At 43.9% G+C, this 19349-nt stretch overlaps 6 protein-coding genes across 6 annotated transcripts; 4 read left to right on the top strand and 2 right to left on the bottom strand.

Moving 5' to 3' along the window:
• Positions 1–5298: 5298 nt before the first annotated feature.
• Positions 5299–7396, bottom strand: EDB93DRAFT_1103923 (uncharacterized protein; the record flags this gene model as incomplete). The annotated part of the gene is made up of 10 exons (XM_041447362.1): positions 5299–5316; positions 5342–5383; positions 5425–5530; positions 5578–5753; positions 5808–5837; positions 5891–5935; positions 5998–6049; positions 6281–6339; positions 6532–7043; positions 7150–7396. The coding sequence occupies 10 exons, from the start codon at positions 7394–7396 to the stop codon at positions 5299–5301; spliced, it is 1287 nt and encodes a 428-aa protein (XP_041307734.1).
• Positions 7397–8031: 635 nt separating this feature from the next.
• Positions 8032–9702, top strand: EDB93DRAFT_1103922 (uncharacterized protein; the record flags this gene model as incomplete). Its single annotated transcript, XM_041447361.1, has 7 exons — positions 8032–8090; positions 8173–8285; positions 8330–8418; positions 8466–8709; positions 8805–9138; positions 9168–9195; positions 9529–9702. The coding sequence occupies 7 exons, from the start codon at positions 8032–8034 to the stop codon at positions 9700–9702; spliced, it is 1041 nt and encodes a 346-aa protein (XP_041307733.1).
• A 3942-nt stretch (positions 9703–13644) lies between these two features.
• On the bottom strand, positions 13645–13947 carry EDB93DRAFT_1085166 (uncharacterized protein; the record flags this gene model as incomplete). The annotated part of the gene is made up of 1 exon (XM_041445887.1): positions 13645–13947. A coding segment is annotated over one exon (303 nt), but the record flags the coding sequence as incomplete, so codon positions are not given.
• Positions 13948–15295: 1348 nt separating this feature from the next.
• EDB93DRAFT_1240557 (uncharacterized protein) lies at positions 15296–16060 on the top strand (the record flags this gene model as incomplete). Its single annotated transcript, XM_041451774.1, has 5 exons — positions 15296–15319; positions 15369–15579; positions 15652–15828; positions 15859–15950; positions 16004–16060. 5 exons carry the CDS (start codon positions 15296–15298, stop codon positions 16058–16060), a joined length of 561 nt encoding a protein of 186 aa, XP_041307731.1.
• Positions 16061–17388: 1328 nt separating this feature from the next.
• Positions 17389–17941, top strand: EDB93DRAFT_1240556 (uncharacterized protein; the record flags this gene model as incomplete). Its single annotated transcript, XM_041451773.1, has 2 exons — positions 17389–17737; positions 17814–17941. 2 exons carry the CDS (start codon positions 17389–17391, stop codon positions 17939–17941), a joined length of 477 nt encoding a protein of 158 aa, XP_041307730.1.
• Positions 17942–18737: 796 nt separating this feature from the next.
• EDB93DRAFT_1060953 (uncharacterized protein) lies at positions 18738–18941 on the top strand (the record flags this gene model as incomplete). Its single annotated transcript, XM_041444824.1, has 1 exon — positions 18738–18941. A coding segment is annotated over one exon (204 nt), but the record flags the coding sequence as incomplete, so codon positions are not given.
• Between the last annotated feature and the right edge of the window lie 408 nt (positions 18942–19349).

Below are 19349 nucleotides of genomic sequence, written 5' to 3'. Positions count from 1 at the left end.
CGGATATGCTTGGAACCGTACCATGGGAAGCACAGTGCTGTGAAAAGCTAGTGAAGGTATCAACTACGGAAGTCGGATCGTGACAGGTGGATGAAAGCCCGACCGTGTGCAAGGCTGCTTGAGTAACTGTAGGAGCCATGATATGAATATGGTATGTATACTTGGAAAGGTGTGAGTTCAAATATACTGTTAAGGTCATACTCTCGTATTAACGGATCCGATAGGGCTTTGGCCTCAGCTCGTACACTGTGCCCCTTTCCCAAGTACTGCCCCTTATTTCACAGATGGAGATATAACACATCCGGAGGATCAGATGAGTACCATAATGATATCTGAAGGTTGTCTGGATAACAGAAACACATGTAAGACTAATCCGGACAGGTCCAGACTAGAAAATAACAGAGTATAGACTATCAAAAGATAGAGTCAGAGATGTAGACTTATAAGATACAATCCTTAAGTCTCGGAATGCGACAAAAGCTTAACTAGGCTCAAGTACAGAGGACAGAAAGAGAACAAACTAAGATGATATTTGAACTGAGGTATTACAGGGCATATACAAGGGTTTATATACTAGAAGACTATCCGAGGCTATGCACAATGTACAAGCAAAGTTTATCACAAGTTAAACACGAGTCGGAAATTAGCACAGGTTAACAGATCATAAAGCATAGCTGGAAGTAAGGATAACTGAGATACCTGGAACAAGGAATACTGAATAAAGGAATAGGCTGTGATTAATGTTATATGAACAGGAAATGAATAGGAAGCTTATCATATCTCGGATCGGAAGCAGATCTGTATATCAGACCTAGGGTCTGAGGTCCGGATGAGAAGCGTGGATATATGGGATATGACAAGAACAATATACCTGGTAAGATGGTACTGTTTGAGTATGCGGGAGTGGAGATGATGGCCCATGGTGTTACAAGAACATCTAGACGCTTGGGCCCCTACGATTTTTCTCCTGATCCTCCTCGTATCAGCCCTTGCATCATACCCTCACCCCGACCTTACCCTGGTCATCCTTGTCATTCTCGCATTCCCTTTCGCTCTCTACCTGTTGCTTCAGCAGAGCCAGTACATCTGGCCGGATCCTTTCGCTGACGAAGCATACCCATGCTCCGTTCCACCACCTGACTGATCCTGTGGACAGTCCCCTTGCCCTTACCGTCTGGACGGTAACCTATGATATGATGCACGACGTATCCCCTTTGCCCTGTTTCCTTTCTTGATCTCTGACTCGATGCGCAGTCGCACATGCGACTTATACTCAGTTCCGCAGCTGCACGATCGTGCCCCTGCGTGTTTCACTTCTTATCCCGATCTTTGACTCACTTTCTTATCCGCACGTTCAGAGCTCACCCATGTCTCACCTCGAACGTGCCTTCCTTTTATGGTCATACCCTTTACCGTTTACTTCTCTTGGTAGTACGAGTTATCATCCACTAATACGCTTCCTGTCCTCTATATAAACTCGCTACCATGTAACATATTCCTTAACTTGAATCTACTTGGTTCTTGACCTCCTACTCTCACCAGAGTGATCCTTTCTGCCTCGCCAGCAGTCTATATTCTATCTTCTTATCTGCTCTTCGCGGATAAGCCTATAGTCTCGATCTTTACTCATCGACTTCGTCGACGAGCAAAGCCCCTGTTAACTAGTCGGACTTCTGTCCTTCTAATTAATGACGATCTTACGATTAACCTTCGGGTGTCGTAAGCCTTGGCCAATATAGCTTATTGTCTCGCACCCGCTTGACATAAGCTACCCGATTTGGACATAGGCATCAAATCTTACTTGCCGAAGCCTTGCCAAGTAAGACCCCTAACCTTGGGCTAGCCCAAGGACGTCCTCGATTGTTGACGACACACGCTCTGTTTGAGCGTCGCCAACAGATACCATCCAAGTCGTAACACATGGGGGAGGGAGGAGAACAATATACCAATATTGTCCTGGTCTTGGAGCCTGCCGTACTCAATACACTGAGCCTCGGATCTATAGGGTATTTGGTTAGTGAAAGGATGACAAAAGGATAAGGAAAGACATACCACAAATCACGCTATTTCAAAAGTGTGGTGATCTGCATATCTGTTGACGTAGTACAAGTTAAACATGTCATATGAGTTGTGTGGACTTATTTTTGGGATAAAGTCTGGGCCATAGACTGGAATGAGATGGGCAGTGCGAAAGATACAATCGATGTGAATAATTGAGACGTCTGGGACGTCGTCACCAGTTGTCGTCAGCATAACAACATACATGCCTGTGTCAGGATCGCATTCTTCATGGACATAAGAGTATCAATGAACTATAGTGCAGGGATAGTACAATATTCGATAGTTAAATGAGAAAAAGCAAAGGACTCGTGCAACTGCGAGTCCATTCATGGAAGAGTCAAACTCAACACCCATGTTGATGAAGATACAGTCATGCCTTGGTTCGCCAACGCACCGTGATGGTGTTGCCCGGATGTGCTCGCAACACATACCTCCCATACCACTCAGATCACTGGGTGCATGGAATGAGGCTGCAGCAGAATTAAAGATGGTGAGGTTTCCTAGGAATACTTGCGCCATTGCTGGATCAAACTTAGGAGGGTTGGGATCTCTTGAATAGTGTTGATCATGTATGAATTGTTGAATCATAAATGGGAGGTGTGGAAGGTCGAGTTCAAGGCTGAGTGCATGAACACTTCATACACAACCTATTCATTGTCAGAAAGGGTCCAGGAGCAAACTGATTAACATATGGTGTAACGATGGTCATGGCACTGTGCTCGGAACCAGGCAATCCAACACCTACATCCATACCATTCCTCAACCTCCCTTGACCTTCCGAAGGCCGCGTGCACTTGTCCAAACCTTCCGCAGGCAGTTCTTGTGTTCCGAGGCCTGTCCGAACCTTGCGAGTTACCATACCATGTCCTATCCTTGTCCTTTTGACTTCACTGGTGTGTTTTCCCTTATTCTAATTATATGTTGACTATGTCTTAGTGCTACACAGATAAAATTCCATTGGCATCCTGTTGGGAGCCTTGGAATATGTATAAACAGTACACATCGCGGCTTATTACATAGGTTCAGACTTGCTTATCTCGCTACTAGTTTTGCCTATGGATTCCGGTCTCTCACCGAAGTAGGATATAATCTCACTTGCTGGCTACTGATACTTTACTTCACTTCCCATACTTCGAGTCATAATTAGTAGAGTCACCTCGGTATAATTGTAACTGCGCAATTGATCTTTGTTCATTCAGAATGATTGTTTGGCTAGACCGCTGCCAATTTTGCACTTCGTTTATTCTTGAGTTCCGATAGATTAGTGTCATTCTGGACTTCGGACGTTTCGCAAAGTCTTATACTGTTATTTGACACATCGACATACCAACATATATTGACCTTTGGACATTTTTCACAAACCTCGGAAGGTATTGTGCTACTTCGGACAACACTTTCGCAGCTTTGGACAACTTTCGGTCGCATCGGACAAGTTCCTCGGTACTTTGGACGTAGTCTCGGAACTCCGGACGGACATTAAAGAGGTTTACTTCCAATATCTTGTCTACTCTCTGACTGTACAAGACCTCCCTTGCATTATCAAGGTAGTTCTTTAGGTTGTCTCTTGGGACAAAGCATACTTGCATCTCTCAGGACTAGGGACTCACATTCTGTAGAGCCCAGCCCGGATCTACTCTTTACAACGGGGAGTTAATGCAAGCCCAACATGGGACTCCACAGCCAGTCCATCAATAATCTCACCAGCATCCACTTCAACAGAATGATTTTGAGGCTCGTGGATATGCAGATGCCCAGGACGGCCTTCTTGCACCATATCAGCCACTGATTCTAAGTCGTTGTCTGCAGGAATATTCTGACCTATTGGGGGTATGAGAAGGGCTAAATCATCAGAGAGAAAGATCATGTACATCTCCGGAGTTCTCCCAAAGCATTGGACAGACAAGAGCCACGAAGCATACCACATGCCTCAAAATCTATGTGAGCAGCTGCAAGTTTGTCGAGGCATTGATTTGTTAGTAGCATTTGTCCAAGTGTGTCAAACCTGCTAGATTGGCGCCAAGGTTCTTTAACTGCCTTGATGTGCTTGGACTTGGTAATTGAAGAGCAAAGGCTGTTGGGTGCGCCGAAAAGTCAAATCAGTAATATGTAGTGGCACAGGGAGTGTTGATGTGGAAGGTGTTACGACTTGGATGGTATCTGTTGGCGACGCTCAAACAGAGCGTGTGTCGTCAACGGTCGAGGACGTCCTTGGGCTAGCCCAAGGTTAGGGGTCTTACTTGGCTGAGGCTTCGGCAAGTAAGATTTGATGCCTATGTCCAAATCGGGTAGCTTATGTCAAGCGGGTGCGAGACAATAAGCTATATCGGCCTAGGCTTACGACACCCGAAGGTTAATCGTAAGGATCGTCGTTAATTAGAAGGACAGAAGTCCAACTAGTTAACAGGGGCTTTGCTCGTCGACGAAGTCGATGAGTAAAGATCGAGACTATAGGCTTATCCGCGAGGAGCAGATAAGAGGATAGAATATAGACTGCTGGCGAGGCAGAAAGGATCACTCTGGTGAGAGTAGGAGGTCAAGAACCAAGTAGATTCAAGTTAGGGAATATAGTACATGGTAGCGAGTTTATATAGAGGACAGGAGACGTATTAGTGGGTGATAACTCGTACTACCGGGAGAGGCAATCAGTAAAGGGTATAACCATAACAGGAAGGCACATTCGGTCAAGGTAGAACGTGCTAGATAACAAAGTGAGTCAAAGATCGAAATAAGAAGTGAAACGCGCAGGGGCATGATCGTGCAGCTGCGGATCTAAGTATAAGTCGCATGTGCAACTGCGCACCGAGTCAGAGACCAAGAAAGGGAACAGGGTAAAGGGGATGCGTCGTGCATCGTATCATAGGTTACCGTCTGGACGGTAAGGGCAAGGGGACTGTCCACAGGATCAGTCAGGTGGTGAAACGGAGCATGGGTATGCTTCGTCAGCAAAAGGGTCCGGCCAGATGTACTGGCTTTGCTGAAGCGACAGGTAGAGGGCGAAAGGGAATGCGAGGATGACAAGGGTGACAAGGGTAAGGTCGGGGTAAGGGTATGACGCGAGGGCTGATACGAGGAGGATTAGGAGAAAAATCGTAGGGGCCCAAGCGTCTAGATGTTCTTGTAACAGAAGGGAGAATGTTGAGACCACACCAGTTGTCTTGAAGATCTCTCAATATTGGTGAAAGTGGTCGAGGGCATCTTGTAGTTTTATGAGGTCATCTTCAGTGAGAGCCTCATGCCTCATGGTGTAGCAAAATTCTAAAAATGCACTGAATGTGCGCACCACATCTTGAGGAACGTGACCTTCAATTGCAGCTAGATAGACCTAAATATGAGTCAGCTCACATGTCATTTGGAACATAATACACAGCATGCCTTCATCAATGCCTTTGAGTCGTCACCTGTCCACTGCTGAAAACCTTGCCCATCAGGAAAGCATTGCAACCCAGCAAATGGGGCAACTGCTGCTATCCTGTATGTTATTAGTAGTTATCAGCAAAACATCATATATTTGCATACCTACGGTCAATGTTGTCCATTATCTCAGCTGCATGACGGGTACCATGTGTGATCAGTAAATACTCTCCCACCCAATCAACCAGATGATCCTTGAAAGTTCCCTTGATTATTTGATGCAAGATATCTGGAGATAGGAACTTGTGGATGTCCACTCGAGGAAAGCCATTTGTAAATGGCTAGAAAAGCGAAAAGGTGAGATTGGACCTAGTGAGTTTCAGTGAGCAACTTACAACAAGATCAGCAATGATGCCATACTCATCCTAAGCCTGTTTGTATGTGAGTTGTTTGATGAGCAACTCAGTATGTGCTTCACGTTGATGGAGACATGGTTGAGAGCTGTCAAGGTCCTTCCTATGTCCTAGACACCTATTTTGATAATAAATAAGTCATTAAAAAGCAAAACAAAGTTTGATGACACACCGTGGACACCAGTTCTGCACGACGCCAGAGAGAAGTATCTGTTCTGGATAGTCTGCAATGTAAGGGCCCAAGCCGTACACTGTTCATCAATAGTGGCCATCCGGAAAGTGTGTGACATCAAAATTTTCCATGAAAGGTTTCACAGACTCAAAAATCTTCGCAAGGGAGCACTGAAACAGCTGCCGTCAAAAATTTCTGTACTTGATGTCATCATTATGTTCCTTTGTAGCTAGACAAATGAAGGTTATGATACAGTGATGCATTGAGAATAACAAGTACTTACATTTCGGTATTGCAAGAAATCCAATGAGCACAACACCATTGCAATGTGCCCGTCATACGCTATTGTGAATGTTCCTGATTGAGAGATAGAGTGGGCGGTATTTGGTCTGACCAGTAGCAACAAAAACAACAGTCTTATCACTGCCAATAATCAATGGTACAAATGTTGAATCATGATTCTCCTCATTTCAAGCGATATCATCTTTGAGATGATTGTTAGTATGCCAAAATGTAGATATGAAAAAGGCATACTGCCTGTTTCCACACCCAGTCACCAGACATAAATTTCTTGAAATATTGTTTGTCCTTGGTAGTATAATTGTGGTAGGGTGAATACTTGATTCCTCCATTGAAAGCACAGTTTGCCAAAATGCTGCGCGTCATTTGCAATGGATCTCTATACCACACATCATATTGTCCATCCATCCACAGCAGTACATCTTGTTCGGGTTTGGCTCCATTGTAGCACAACGTAAAGCTCTTCCAAGGGGTATCACTGAGTGGTGTTGCATCGATTGTAGTGTACATGTCCCTATAATTTGCAAATGGGGGGGCATCATTGTGCTTAATGAGAGTCGCGGCCCACAAGTCGAGAAGTGTATCAATCTGCTTTGCAGACATTTTATTGTGTGTAAATAAGAATTCCACCATCTCAAATTCAGCACAATTGTCATAAGGTGTCCAATCAGTTGGGAGGGCATCCATATGAGGTGGCGGGGGTGCATCCTGGTCAATAAATGCTCCATTAGCATTGCATTTGAGTCCTAAGACAAAAATTGAGTAACAGTAAGATGAACTCCTCAAAAAAACGCCCACCTGTAAGGTGCGGATGGAAAGTACGGAATAAGCACCCCATATCCACCCAAGTACCTTCCTCCAGTACAAAATCCTGGTTGCCTGCCAGGTCTTGATGGAAATTCTCATCGATAACACCTGCTGGAGTGGGAGAACAACTCTGTGGAGGTATAAATCCAGGACCTGCGAGCGGAGCTGTGTGATTGAGGTTTTGTGGCGTGCTGTGTTGTGCATGTGTGTGCTGAGTGAGGCCAGACTTGTTTTTGAAGACCCGATTGCAGTTCAGAGACCAACAAACAAGCCTGGTGACAGCCGGGGCCATGTTGGACAGTCGTAGCGAGATGGATACCAGGGAGCAGAATATGTAGAATGGAGATTAGACTAATACTAAGTGTGTGAATCAGAGATTATGACATGCTCAATTGGAAAAAAATATAACTTCACCCTTTCATTGCCACTTTTTGCTAGGGTCCATATTCTTTCAACACCTCGCTACCAGCATTCCTCAAACAGCTTGTCCTAGATCTCAACATGCCTTGATCTGCAATGCGCCCAGGGAATGTTAACAAGCATCCTGGACAGATAGTTCTTGAAGCGAGTCGCGTAGCATGCCCAAAGGATGTAATTGCAGCTGAAAAGAAAAAGACATCAGCAGAGAAATTAGCCAAGACAACCGCCTTAGAAAATGCTCAAAAGAAGGTTGCTGCAATGGAAGATACTATGGCTGTCAAGCAGATGGCTCAACGTGCTGGCCTGAGACACCTTGTCAGACCAAAGCCTAAGCCTACAATGCTGTTGCAAGACTCACCAGTCCTTTGACATTTATACAACTGTTGAGGCAAAAACGGTGTCCAAAGCACTGACACCCCGAAGAAGAAATATCCAGGCTTGAAACTCACCTTCAAGGATGGTGTCAACACCAGTTGAAAGGTGTCCAACAATGGTACATCATCTACAATGTGTGTTATACTAAGTGCAGGCAGGGGGAGTGACAGTGGGAAAAATAGAAGGTCGCTGTAAGTTCGTCTTAACTGTGATGTTACTCTTATCAGAGCTGACTCTTTATTACTTCAATATAATTCACTTACTACAATGTAGGAGATTTGAACAAGTCATATTAACAGAGGAGGTGGAAGTAGGGAAGTGGGCTAGAAGCATGGCATCGAAGTCCCAATGGAAGCCATCTGCACCACCAAGTGCATGTGCCAGCGGTAGGTTCAGTTTCATGTCTGCACACATTGCTAACAGTTTTTAGTGATTGCAAGCAGGGATGCGGACATATCCAAAGACAAAAACCTACCTGAAGATCATGACAAGAGCGTAGCTGTGAGTCGGGGTGGTCAGGTGAGTGACTTCATGATTGTGAATGGGGAATGCTTAAATCAATGCAGGGTGTCATGCATATTAATGAGACTGTTGATGATGCCATGAGGGGACAAAAGCATACCTTGTCCACAACCTCGTTGGATGACCCTGAAGAGCAGTGTGAGATGGAAGAAGACCAAGATGCCAACGAACATATTCTGGACAAAGATGAGGATGTTGACATGACAGATCAGCAGAGTGATATGGAGCTAAGTACTGGTGGGTCCTGTGAGATAGATGAATCGCTCACCACAATCATGGATCTTATAGGTCTGTAAAGAGTCAAGCAGTTGACTCACAAGCTCTGTATGGAGAATTTGCTCTGGTCACTTGACAATGCTGACAAATTCCTATGCAGATGTCAGTTAGCATCATGGATACCACGATGGATGGTCCAAAATCTAAGTACATCACAACCAAAAATGGATGTGTGCAATGTACTATACTCAATCTGAAGAAAGAAAAGCCAAAGAATTCTCACTTACCCAATGCTGCTCAGAATCTAAGCTTTTATTCCATATTTATTCCAATGGTCATGCACTGGGTCGGCAATATCAACTATCCATGGACCATTCTCGATGAGAAACTCTCAGACGTTCTTGAGGATATCTTCATGGCAGTGTGTAAGCAGCCTGGAGACTTCAGGAATGATGATGGCTGCAATCTTGCCTTCAACCTCATGAGTGAATTCCCATTCTGGTACTTCTAGCTGACAACTATGCTGGCAGGTATGCCAAAGGATCTCTGAGTAGAGAGGTAACTTTGGCTCCACTGCTATCACCATTCTCATGGCATTTTTGCCTCCACGGACAAATACAAGACCAAGGAGGCACACAAAGAATATACCAAATATCAACTTGAAGATTCATGCTTTGTATATGAAGATCCAGATAACAAAGACTCACCTGGAGATTTCTTATTGGAATTCATTGTGTACATCTTTGCTGTTCAACTCAATGCCACCCAAGGACGCCAGATAATTGACTCACTCAACTTCAGCTTACCTGCATATCCAACGGCCCTTGCACTGACCACTGCAGCCATGAGTTTTGCACTGCCTTTACAAAACTTCCTAACTTTCATTTGCAGGCCGAGCGTGCACTTATTTTAGCTCGCAATGACCTGATTGTGGAAGATGCTTTGGGCCACAGGAAACACAAGATCGCCCTAACTCTCAATCACTCCACAAACAAAATGAGTAACACAGGCACTGCTTTTTCTGCGGGTAATTGGGAGACTGACACACTCGTGTACATGGAATGAATTGAGCTGCCCTTCGACCACATAAAAGAAATTGTCAAATGAGCTCAGCAGTACATGAAGCATGCTCACCGCAAGGGTCAAGATGAAGAGTCTAGCATTCTCGACGGTCAAAGTCAGCCCCCCATGCCAGTGGATCCACACACACGTATCCATATTTGAAGTATTTGTTTCTTTATTCTAATTCTTCCTGCTCTAACACAATAATTTTTGACAGAACTCACTTGGCTTTTCTACATGCGCACTCATCTCCCAGCCTCATATCATTTCGCTTCAATCACTGCCCTCGTCAATCGCTGTCCTACACCTTTTTTAATATTTTTTGGACATTTTCATAGAACATTTTGAACTCATTGACGTCCTTATTTTCACCTTGGCCTACTTGGATTATTCTGTGTCTACTGAAATAATAGTATGCCTTGACTGCCTTATCCACCTGACTTTAAGGCCACCATTCCTTATTTCCTTAATTTAAGGACGAAAAATGGCCTTAAAAGTTCCTTATTGTGCAAGTTAAGGCAAATAAGGAGCAAATAAGGAACTTGATATTTTCCTGATGAGTATGACCTCCCAGCACCTCTACAGTGCATACATGCATCCCACTCCTCAACGCATAGAATCTGGTACTATTAGACACAAACGTACAGGGGACTGACCTAATATGTTCTGTACCCTGGGCCACAGCCCCCTCTCACTGCTACTGAGAGCAGGCGCAGGAGTGACATTGAAGCACAGGTTCTAATCCAATGTTCAAGATGCATCTACTACTAGTATCTCAGCAGAATTGTCCTCAGCTGTACACACCATTCTTGCTTATTTTCTCAGTAATGTCCACAGCACGACATATTGGTCCTCCCGGCCATTATGATCAGGTGGCCTTCTTCCTCATTCCCTCCCACTGTCATTATGTGACTTCTATTGCTGCCTCAATTCTACCCTATCTTAATTTCTTACAACTCATATAGGACAAACCTATGTTAGCAATGCGGATGAAACCGGGCCTATCCCGGATGAGTATCATCCCCTTGCTATCTGGAATCCCACTGCATCTTCCGTGTTGTAATTCCCCAACGTGGCTGAAAAAATCGTCCAGGAATCTTAAATCATGGTCCAGTCCTTGAAGGTCAAGCTTCCATCAAGGCATGATTTGCATTTTGCAGGCATCATGAGTTCTTGTTGAATTTTGTCTCATCAGACCTGGTTTACCCACTTCCAACCTTGTCCTGCAGAGAATGGAATGTTATTGCCCTCAACAAAGCTATCGTTGCCGACTATTGCTCTCTCCTCAAACCCAAATGCTAGCCCAAGGATAAGTTAAAGAAGAAAGTGGACCTCGTATGATTCATCGCTAATGTACAGATGTGTTACCATAAGCTAGCAAGTTGATTGCATGCTAGGTGGTCATATGTTTATTCCTTGTTATTAGTGACTAACCACGAAAGTGCCATTATCGAATATGATTTGTGTCACCTCATACGCATGGAGGAACGTGTCCTATCTCCTCAAGCTGTGACAGATGGTGCAGTACCTCCCAAGACAACCTACATATATATACACAGTGCAGCTGTCCAACTGCAGTCTAAAAGCATAGCCGCTCACGATTCCAATCTACGAAAATACAACACAAGTCGACTGCACCTGATGATATAGAGATGGTTCAACAGGAAGAACAACCTTGATGGTGGGTGTTGCACAGTGATACATGGTGCTGGAATGTGGGAAGTAAGGCTAGTTAGCACAGGTGGATGGCGCACCCCCAAGACAGCCCAACCATCACTGAGTGATGTAGTAGCAAGGTCTTTATGATTTCAGTTAACCAAGATCATTGTGAAGTGTGTCAGACATAACCAACAATATTATGGCAGAGAGGAACACAGTGAGCATGCCATCCTGGTTGAATCACTTCTCTCAAAATACACACGTTTCTCACTTGCCCTTGGTGTATACAATCGGTCTTAAAACACCTAACAAAGGGTTGAGTCTGCTGAGGGTTATGAATGATGAGGTTTAGAATGTGGTTCAAGACTGCTTGTAAATAATTCACTACACCAAGTGTTGGCGCTGCACAAGCTGAGTTGAATTCAAGTGACACAGTGGAAAAATTAACATTTTACCACCTTTTCCTGCCAGTGAAATTACATTTGAAAGGGTATTCTAGTGTGCTCTAGAACACACTAGGCTAGATCTCTCATATGCTAGCCAGGTCCAGATCTGCTGTTGATTGACATCTTGCAAAAGGTAAAATGTTGAAACCCCAATGTGCGAATGCAAATGAAACAGCCCTTGGGGTCCAAGCCTGCATGCCATGGGGCTTTATGACAACAACTGTTACAACTTGGATGGTATCTGTTGGCAATGCTCAAACAGAGCATGTGTCATCAACGGTTGAGGACGACCTTGGGCTAGCCCAAGGTTAGGGGTCTTACTTGGCAAGGCTTCGGCAAGTAAGATTTGATGCCTATGTCCAAATTGGGTAGCTTATGTCAAGCAGGGGCTCGACGATAAGCATATCTGCCAAGGCTTACAACACCCGAAGGTTAATTGTAAGATCTGCATTAATTAGAAGGATAGAAGTCCGACTAGTTAACAGGGGCTTTGCTCGTTGACGAAGTCGATGAGTAAAGATCGAGACTAGAGACTTATCTGCGATGAGCAGATAAGAAAGTAGAATATAGACAGCTGGCTAGGCTGAAGGAATCACTCTTGTTAGGAGTAGGAGGTCAAGAACCAAGTAGATTCAAGTTAAGGAATAAGATACATGGTAGCGAGTTTATATAGAGGATAGGAAGCATATTAGTGGATGATAACTTGTACTACCAGAAGAGGGAACAGGTAAAGGGTAAGACTATAAAAGGAAGGCACATTTGAGGTGAGTCATAGGCGAACCAGAATGTGCAGATAGGAAATGAGTCAGAAAACAGAATAAGAAGTGAAACACACAGGGGCATGACCATGCAGCTGCAGAGCTAAATATAAGTACACATGTGCGACTGCGCACCGAGTCATAGATCAAGAAAGGGAACAGGGCAAAGGGGATGCAGCGTGCATCGTATCATAGGTTACCGTCCGGACGGTAAGGGCAAGGGGGACTATCCACAGGATCAGTCAGGTGGTGGAACAGAGCATGGGTATGCTTCGTCAGAGAAAGGGTCCGGCCAGATGCACTGGCTTTGCTGGAGCGACAGGTAGAGAGCAAAAGGGAATGCGAGGATGACGAGGATAACAAGAGCAAGGTCAGGGTAAGGGTGTGATGCAAGGGCGGAGACAAGGAGGATGAGGAGAAAAATGGTAGGGGCCCAAGCATCTAGATGTTCTTGTAACAACAACGCGGTGTTGTCCGCGCCATTACAGTGGCTTGTAATACACCACCAGTTGCACATTTATCTATGACCAATATTGTGAGAAAACTATCTCAGTGGACCCGGCTTGTTCCTGTAATCCTGGCTGTAATAAGGGTTTTATAGACAAATAATAAATTTACACCATAAAGGTTACAAATCTGGTGTACAGTAGGGAATTTTCTCTGACATCTGGTAAAGATAAGTCACATGTTGCACACATCTGACACAAGAGTTCATTCAGATATTACATGCACTATATATGGAGTAGCTTGGGTTGAGTTATGCATGATAGGTTTCAAGATGAGATATCTTGTAGATATCCCATCAATATGCTCACTATCTGTGCCTCTGACTGCCACATCTGCCATGACCAGAAGATCGTTCACTGTACACTGAAAAAACAAATCTTTTGAACAGTTTTCAACACAGGCATCATTTGTTCGAGTCAAAGTTCATGACATTTGCATTCTGGTATGTACATACATACAAGTTGTACAACAATGAGTCTGATGTATAGATGTGTATCCTATGGTCCAAACATATGTAACAATCAACATGATGGTATGATTAAAGGAAATCGGACAACAAACACTCTGATATGATATCAGTCACTAGAGGAAATGAGGGGAAGGGGATAGAAGAGTGCTGCATGTGTGCAAAATTCATTCCAAATATAACTCACTACATTGTCCTGTTTCAGGGCTTCTTCATCAATGCCACCATCATTCAAATGCTCTAACCACTCCTCAATGAATGATCCCTCCAGTGGAATACGAGGATCCCACATCAGCCACTTGCCCATTGGGAAGGATGGATAGGCACCAACAAATGACAGCCAGAAAGTGTTGCGTCCCCACATCCACAGTGATGACTCTGCATCAACTTCAGAAGTGAGCCATTCTTGAATTCACTGGGAGACTGTCTTCCAATTGGCTTGATTGATGTAGTTGAATGAAGGCAGGAGCAGGAGGAATGATATAGTGGTTTCATTGTCACAGGACATATCCTGGACTAAATCCGACTTCGGCGCGATGTGAGTAGGCTGATGTTTAAATGAATGAGATGTGCACTTACATCATCTGAGTCTCCTGAACCATGGAGTAGGCTACCACGGCAGTACATGTCTGGTGACACAACCTCTATGACTGGTGTGGTGAATGTTCCATACTGCTCATCAATCAATACTGATATACGTATAGGCTAGTATCTACTTGTGAGCAAGCCTGGAGGAAAATTAAAGATGGCAGATGCATACCACATCAGTCCTTTCCAAAAGATGTCTCGGAAATGACCCGGGAAAGAAGACAGTTAGGCACATTGGTCGGAGCGAGGCATAGTTGTCTTGATAATGGATGCCAGGATAGATCGTCAAAACTTTGGTGAGTGACAGTGTTGAATTCATATTGAAGTTGACTGAACAACAATCACCACAAACAGTGACCAGGCCTCAGGCGTGAGAGTTTGGACTTGTCAAGATTTCAGATGGACACAGTCACATGACTGGCACATCTGCACAGTGCACACTGTCCTTTCAACTCCTTGGAAATCGATCAGCATGAAGGACGATATCATTGATGGCTATAGTACATTTATTTTTATCATCTCATTGCTTATTTATTTATGCTCATTGTATCTACAGTTTTTCAGTTCTGTGATAACAATTCAAATTGCATCTTTTGCACTGCATGCCCTAAAAAACTTAGTGCCTATTGTGTCATGGAACACCGTCATGCTACAAAGCATGCAAAGTAAGAAATTCATATTTGTTGCATTGGAAATCTTAAAAAAAAACTTTCTGAAACCAGAACCATTGCTGCAATACTTGATCATCTTGATTTTTCACTTTTCTCCATGGGTCATGACGACTTCAGCATGTATCTTGATCCTATCAATGACACACCTATTGAAATGCCCGAAATGGTGCCACATGATACAGATTCTGAATATTCATTAGCCGATCTCTGAAATAAAATCATCAGCAGTCAAACACTCCAGCTTGATAACAAATTTCTGGACCTGTTTTCTGAACTGCAGGCATCTGTTTCTTCGGGGCAAATGGACATCTCAACACCCATCATTTCCACCAACAAGGAGCGTGAGCTTGTTGACGACAGTGCTCCTGACTTTGGGATCAAAATTCTAGGTGAGTGAACTATTCTATCTGTGTTCTGTAATCCAATACTCAAGGGGCATTTGCAGATGACCCACTTCTTAAACCAGCAAGCACCAACTACGCCATCTCTCTGGATCATCCAATGTATCCCTGGCCCTCGAAAGCAGTAAGTACTTTTTTGCATATGTATATAAAATACATCTATCAACATCAAGCATTTCATCACCTCCCTTCTCTTTAGCTCCCCGCAGCTTCTGTTCTCTGAAGCCCAAAAGAAGGCTGTCCTGAATTGGGCCAAAGAACTTGGTGTTCAAAGCCTTCCCTCACTTGGCGCAATGAAGAAGTGTCAGAGCCACCTGCAGGATCTTATGGGTGATCTGACTGAGAAAGTCACATCTCATTCTGGAAATGTATTCTACATTAATAGTGTTGTGAAAGCAATTGCAAAGGTTTGTGGGCCAGATATCTGCGCTGTTGTGATATTAACTTGTTCAATAGGACTACACCAATCCCCTACTTGCCTTGCAATGCAAGACTATCCAGAGGATGGCGGAACAGGAATGTTGCAAGTGTTCAATGGGAAGAAAATGTTGTTTGATCTTCCATCGCCACCAGCAGTTCAGGTGGACAGGACAGTGTATTTTACAGACAAATTGTTACAGGAGTCGTCAGGAGGTTATTTCATCCCAAAATGATTCTTTCTAGCTGCCGCTGACACCCCCATCAATGTCACCAAATCCTGCGAGCAATCAGATAAAGTACTATATGCACTGGGTCGAGCTATTGAATGGACAGATGTATGATGTCTGTATATATATGCCATGTGTGCTCATACTCACATGTGTATCAGGCTGGGTTCATCATGAGTGATGACGAGGAGATCATTCCGACATCTATGTTTATATGATCATTTGGAGATATTACTGCAACCTGCAGCAAACTTGACGGTGGGCTTACACATATGTTTGATTATGATTTTGTTAGTGGCTATGGGACTAAAGCATGGTGCAGCCTCTTCTGTCAAATATGTGTCACTTTTACTCAACCCACTGTGAGAAAAGTCAAAAGGTCGAATGGTGCATAGTGTTCCCTTAATCATCTTCATGGATGATATTTCAGGCAATATCTGAAAGGTGGACAACTCGACAACACTATCAATCCATTACTGGGAATGGACAGTGAGTGCTTTTTGTTGTCATAGATATCTCGTTTAGCTTCCCACTGTTACAAGAACATCTAGACGCTTGGGCCCCTACTATTTTTCTTCTTATCCTCCTCATTTCAGCCCTCACATGACACCCTTACCCTGACCTTGCCCTTGTTATCCTTGTCATCCTTGCATTTCCCTTCATTCTCTACCTGTCACTTCAACAGAGCCAGTACATCTGGCCGGATTATTTCTCTGATGAAGCATACCCATGCTCCATTTCACCCGATGACTGATCCTATGGACAGTCCCCTTTACCCTTACCATCTGGACAGTAACCTATGATACAATTCATGCCACATCCCCTTTGCCCTGTTTCCTTTCTTGATCTATGACTTGGTGCACAGTCGCACATTGTACTTATACTTAGCTCTGCAGTTGCACGATCGTGCCCCTGCTTGTTTCACTTCCTGTTTCTGTTCTTTGACTCATTTCTTATCTGCATATTCTGGTTCACCCATGACCTACCTTGAATGTGCCTTCCTTTTCTAGTATCACCCTTTGACCAGTTCCTCTTCCGGTAGTATGAGTTATCATCCACTAATACACTTCCTCTCCTCTATATAAACTTGCTACCATGTATCTAGTTCCTTAACTTGAATCTACTTGGTTCTTGACCTCCTACTCTTACCAGAGTGATTCCTTCAGCCTAGCCAGCTGTCCATATTCTACTTTCTCATCTGCTCATCGCAGATAAGTTTCTAGTCTTGATCTTTACTCATTGACTTCATCGTTGAGAAAAGCCCCATTATTAGTCGGACTTCTGTCCTTCTATTAATGCAGATCTTACGATTAACCTTTGGGTATTGTAAGCCTTGGCAGATATGCTTATCGTCGAGCTTTGCTTGACATAAGCTACCCGATTTGGACATAGGCATTAAACCTTGCTTGCCAAAGCCTCGCCAAGCAAGACTCCTAACCTTAGGCTAGCCCAAGGACGTCCTCAACCGTTGACAACACATGCTCTGTTTGAGCGTCGCCAACAGACACTATCCAAGTCCGTAACACCCACAGGCTTAGATATTCACATGGATACCCCAACTGAGATTCTTCATATGATACTCCTGGGCATTGTCAAATACTTTTGGGGACAGACGGTATTTCTTCTCAAGAAAGCAAAGTTCCTCCAGGTCTTTCAGTACCAGCTTGAGTCCATCAACAAAGACAGCCTAAATGCTCCCTGTCTAAATGCAGACTATATCTGCCATTACAAAGGGAGTCTAATCGGAAAACATTTCAAAAGTCTGGCGCAAGTTATGTCATTCATTATTTATAATTTTGTTCCCCCAACAGTGCTTAATGCCTGGACAGTGATCGGTGAACTTGTCGTACTGGTCTGGCACACAAAATTTGCAGACACAGAAGCATATCTTGTGAGTTCAATTCATGCTCTATCTAAAGTGCTTGTCTCATATCTTTGTGAGTTAGGCAAAATTCTCTTGAATGATCAAAGATTTCTTGAATATCATAGTGCAATGTGCACCAAATATTTTGATAACAAAACCAAAGTTCCATTTCCTCATCCATCTTCTGGTATACATTCGTCGTTTTTGCCCTACAATCATTTTTTCAACTGAGTGATACAAATCATTCAATCATGTGTTCTGGTTATCATGTATATACAGCAACCGACAGGTGCCAAGTTGAGACACCTGCAGGATCTTTTCTCACCAAGACACGGTCAAACACATTGCTACTGGTGGATACTGGTATGATTCTATGTTCAAGAAATGGGTCTGTGTGGGACAAAAGGTTCAATGTTATCTCGATGAACATCCTGAACAAGCGAGTCTTCTAGGCATACCAAACTCAAGTCATGGTCCCATGCCTGGTAAGTCCAATGGCATGCATTATCACTATACTGCCACTAATTATTTACAGGTTTGGGAAAAATTGAAACTACTACCACCACTGCAACAGCAAAGTCAGTGTGAAAAAATGCGACCTCGTGGGAGATCACTTGTCATGTGAAGATTCTTAGGAATGTTCAGCATGGAAGTATGTATTATGAGAGTAAATCAGTTGTGACGAGTGAAGGTGAATGGTGAATGTGCTCACTTGAACAGTTATGTTATATTCCAACAACCAGTGGACAGGAAGGTAAACCAGTATCTTTTTCCCCTTTCATTGTGACGGCTGCTCACTGATGTTGCTTCCAGCTGTATATTGGATGTATTCACAAGATTCTTGTATCATCCCAGGACAGTCAAACTGTGGATTATGTTGTGCTCCAGCTTTTTACATTTGAAGCTGCTCTACACCCGACTCTGCACCTGCCATGCATCAACCTTACTGATGACAAGATAGTTTCAACTGGTGCAGTATGTCATATACTTTATATGCATGATAATGGCTCAAGACTTGGTTCAATCCACAGGATATCATTTGTACCATCAATATCCAAGATAATTGCCTCGACTCACACTGCATGGACATCCATCAACAGACTGTACATCAAGAACGGATAGACACCTCTCGAACAAAGGCCGTCCTCGAGCACAAGCCAACTCTGAGCTTTTTTCTCAATGTTTATTCCATACATAACTACAGTCACATCCAATGTGTTGTTCCTGATGCACTTTATGAGACACCGCCTCAGGTTACCAATGTAGCTGAAGTTCAGGCCATAGCCATACGCCAATTACGAGACAAGAGAGCAGCGAAGAAAGGTGGAGACGAGTCCCAACTAGCAGGTAGTGACGAGGGTGTGGATGCTCAACTACCTTTGACACCACCTTCTGCCTTCAATTGTGCTCCGACCAAACTGCAGAAGTCTGCACCCAAGGCCAAGGTGAAAACAACGAAAGTGAACACCACAGGTGGTCTGAGGATACAAGGAAAAAAGAAGGCGCCAACTCCTGACACTATTGCAGACATGTCTGCCCAGAAATTGCCTTTGTGCCATCAATGAGAGCTCCTCCGCAACACTTGTATTCACCTACACCCCAACCATACTATCCTCCACATCAGTATTTCCCTCCATCCCTGC

The sequence above is a fragment of the Suillus bovinus genome, assembly GCF_016758785.1.
Source record: "Suillus bovinus strain UH-Sbo-P2 chromosome Unknown EDB93scaffold_27, whole genome shotgun sequence".
In the NCBI taxonomy this organism is placed as follows: Eukaryota; Fungi; Basidiomycota; class Agaricomycetes; order Boletales; family Suillaceae; genus Suillus; species Suillus bovinus.
The sequence above is the reverse complement of the archived record's forward strand: the minus strand, read 5'-3'. Positions and strand labels throughout refer to the sequence as shown.